This window comes from Buceros rhinoceros, unplaced genomic scaffold, assembly GCF_000710305.1.
Source record: "Buceros rhinoceros silvestris isolate BGI_N320 unplaced genomic scaffold, ASM71030v1 scaffold14440, whole genome shotgun sequence".
In the NCBI taxonomy this organism is placed as follows: Eukaryota; Metazoa; Chordata; class Aves; order Bucerotiformes; family Bucerotidae; genus Buceros; species Buceros rhinoceros.
Window position 1 is genome coordinate 13,804 of NW_010389130.1, and position 2,842 is coordinate 16,645.

Here is a 2,842-nt window from a genome sequence, read left to right on the forward strand (position 1 = left end):
CTTTCCCTGGTGAGTCACAGATAAATGGTGATAGACAGAGATATCCCTTCTGCAGCAGTGCCTGGGCTCTTTGCCAGTGCGAGCTACCAGGAGCTGCACTGTAAGTGGAGGGAAGGAGGACAGGAGTGGCTTCCAGGCTCCTATCTGCCTGGTGGCACTGATTTGACCCAAGGAGAAGACTTCTGCACTAAAATTGGACTGTTGTGGCTGGGACTTCATGTATTGCTCCCCTTACAAGATAGAAATAGCCCAGTGACTGCTCAGTCCTGTCCTTCAGGCCATAGGTTAATCATCTGGGCTGTGGTCTGGTCACCTGAGGCAACTGGTTTACAGTTCTACTCACCTCTGGCTGCTCAGTGGAAATCCTCCTTCACCAGCGTTGACTGAGAAGTAACAGCAAGCGAAGAGATCCTGCGACTTGTGTCTGGTCTCACACAGGAAAGACAGCCAGCCCTAATCCTGAACTCCAAAAACTCTGCTAAAGCCTTGAGCGGGGCTTTAGCTGCAAGACCTGTGAACAGCTCAGAGCTCGCTCAGGTTGCAGAGCAACCCGGCAAAGTCTTTTCAAGTGGAGAAGGGTGAGAAATAAGGTGGGGAGGTGCCGTCTGGGTCAGAGCAGACTCCCTGGCACGTTCATCTCAGCAGAGGATCAGTGTCCAAGCTGACTTGGAGAAGACCATGGAGTCTGAGCTTTGGCTGATGCTAAGATGAGATCTTCTCGCTGTACTTCTTGACCGCAGCACTGGTAGGCGGATGGTCGGGGTACAGAAATATTAATTAGTTATTAATGTCAAGCCGCTAGAGAGAGATGTAAAACTAGCAAGCCCCACCCTGCCTTTTCCAGGGACATTCCCTGGCCTGGAGAACAGACTCGGGTTCCCCTGCCATGGCGTGTGGGTTCAGTGATGGCAGTGTACAATGCCACCGCTCTGCATCTTTTTGCTATCAACGGACCTGAGCAATGACTCGAATCGGTTTAAGGGGAGAAGGCCATGTTGTTAACTTCAGGCATCCATGGTGATCTGTTTGTTCCCTGTTTTCACAGTCCTGCTGCAGGTACTAAGAGGGTTGCCTGCTGCAGGTACTACAGGTTTAGGAGCTGAGAGGACAAATTTTGCTCCTAGGGGCTTGTTGATCAACAGACTGTTTGTCAAACATGAGTATTTGTGACCACTTTAGATCCTGGAAGTTGCCTTTTAAATGTGAGCGTTATCATTCCGCAGTATTTCTTTAATATGGTTTGTTTTGTTTTGTTTAGGAACAAATCTGTGAATAAAACTCGGATTCTGCAGCAATTTTTCCCCACTTCTTCTTTGCTGTCCTTCCCCAAGACAGTGTCCCTAGAGAGCTGCTTCCTCATCCACCATCCAGATTTGGGGAATAAGGTGAGAAATTCATCCCAGGGACATCACCTGAGTTGTCCTCCAGAAGCTCTAAGTCTCTGGGTGATTTGCAAGACACTTCCAGCTGGTACAATCCTGAACAGAAGGGTTGAGGGTTGTACCAGTTCTGCCAGTCCCCCCAGCGTGTAATGGGGCATCTCAAGGTTGCTGGGACCCCCAGAAGCTGTGGCTGGTTTTGTGCAAGTGGTTCACTGCGTCCATCACCCTCAGCAGTTAGAGGTGCCCATGGGGTGGCGTAGCTCTGTTCTTGTTTATGTCCTGGCCTTGCTCTGTAGCTGGGTGAGGAGATACAGAATTCATTTAGGAGTTGCATTCTAGGAGCTGGTCCTGGCAGGAAGTTTCACCCGTTCCGAGGTACCTGCCATGGAGCTGTTTCACTGAAGACAGCGACACTTCAGGCATCCAGCCTGACCTTCTCCTCTGTTTTCTTGTGGGCTTTGTGGTGTGGAGGGCCTGCATAGAACCATAGAATCATTTAGGGTGGAAAAGGCCTTTAAGCTCCTCCAGTCCCAGCGCTCCCCCAGCACCGCTGACCCCCATGCCTCAGCAGCACCTCCACACGGCTGGGAAACCCCTCCAGGGATGGGGACTCCACCACTGCCCTGGGCAGACTGGGACACGCCTGCACAACCCCAACAGGACAGAAATGGCTCCTCAGGGACAACCTCATCCTGCCCTGGGGCAACTGCAGGCTGGTTCCTCTTGTCCTGTCACTTGTTATCACAGAAGAGGGGAGGAGGACCTGCACAACCCCAACAGGACAGAAATGGCTCCTCAGGGACAACCTCATCCTGCCCTGGGGCAACTGCAGGCTGGTTCCTCTTGTCCTGTCACTTGTTATCACAGAAGAGGGGAGGAGGACCCTTGCATGCAGCTGAACTCAGCTACGACCTACTGGGAGCAGCAGCAAACCTGTGGTTTGCACCATCTCACCTTGCTGCAGGGCAGTCACTTGCCCCTGGTTTGATCAGACAGACCCGAGAAAAGCTGGCAAGGCTTTTGAGATGCTCTCCTCTCACCCCAGAGCTACAGCTTGCAGAGCCTCTTTGCCGTTGGAAGCGGACAGCTCACCCTGACCATCAGACCTCTGGACAAGTGCAGAGGCCACTGTGACATGTTCAAGGTGGAGCTGGAAGCTGGAGATGTGGGTGAGTACTGATGCTGTACCGTGTGGGCCTGGGAGATCCCTTGGGGTCAGGAGACTGCTTCTGGCTGTGTCTCTTCTGTCTGACTCCTGAGAAGGTGCCATTTCCACCTCCAAACTGGTGTGTGCCTGCTCGTCATGGTACAGCAGGGTGAGCATTCTGGACTGGGAGTTTGTGGCCTGGAATACAAACAATGGGATATGATGAGATGCTCGGTGTGAAAAGTGAGCCATGTGGCTACACGAGCCACAGCGCCCAGCTGGGGGCTGCCAAACACCTGGGATGCATCGGGCT

The 2,842-nt window shown here is 52.7% G+C and overlaps 1 protein-coding gene across 1 annotated transcript in view; it reads left to right on the top strand.

The window, feature by feature from the left end:
• LOC104490805 (chromosome unknown open reading frame, human C6orf89) overlaps positions 1-2,842 on the top strand; it is a 16,056-nt gene that overhangs the window by 12,573 nt on the left and 641 nt on the right. Inside the window, exons 5-7 of the mRNA XM_010133145.1 lie at positions 1-9; positions 1,259-1,385; positions 2,428-2,551. Coding sequence (XP_010131447.1) covers positions 1-9; positions 1,259-1,385; positions 2,428-2,551 — 260 coding nt within the window. The remainder of the gene's footprint in view (positions 10-1,258; positions 1,386-2,427; positions 2,552-2,842) is intronic.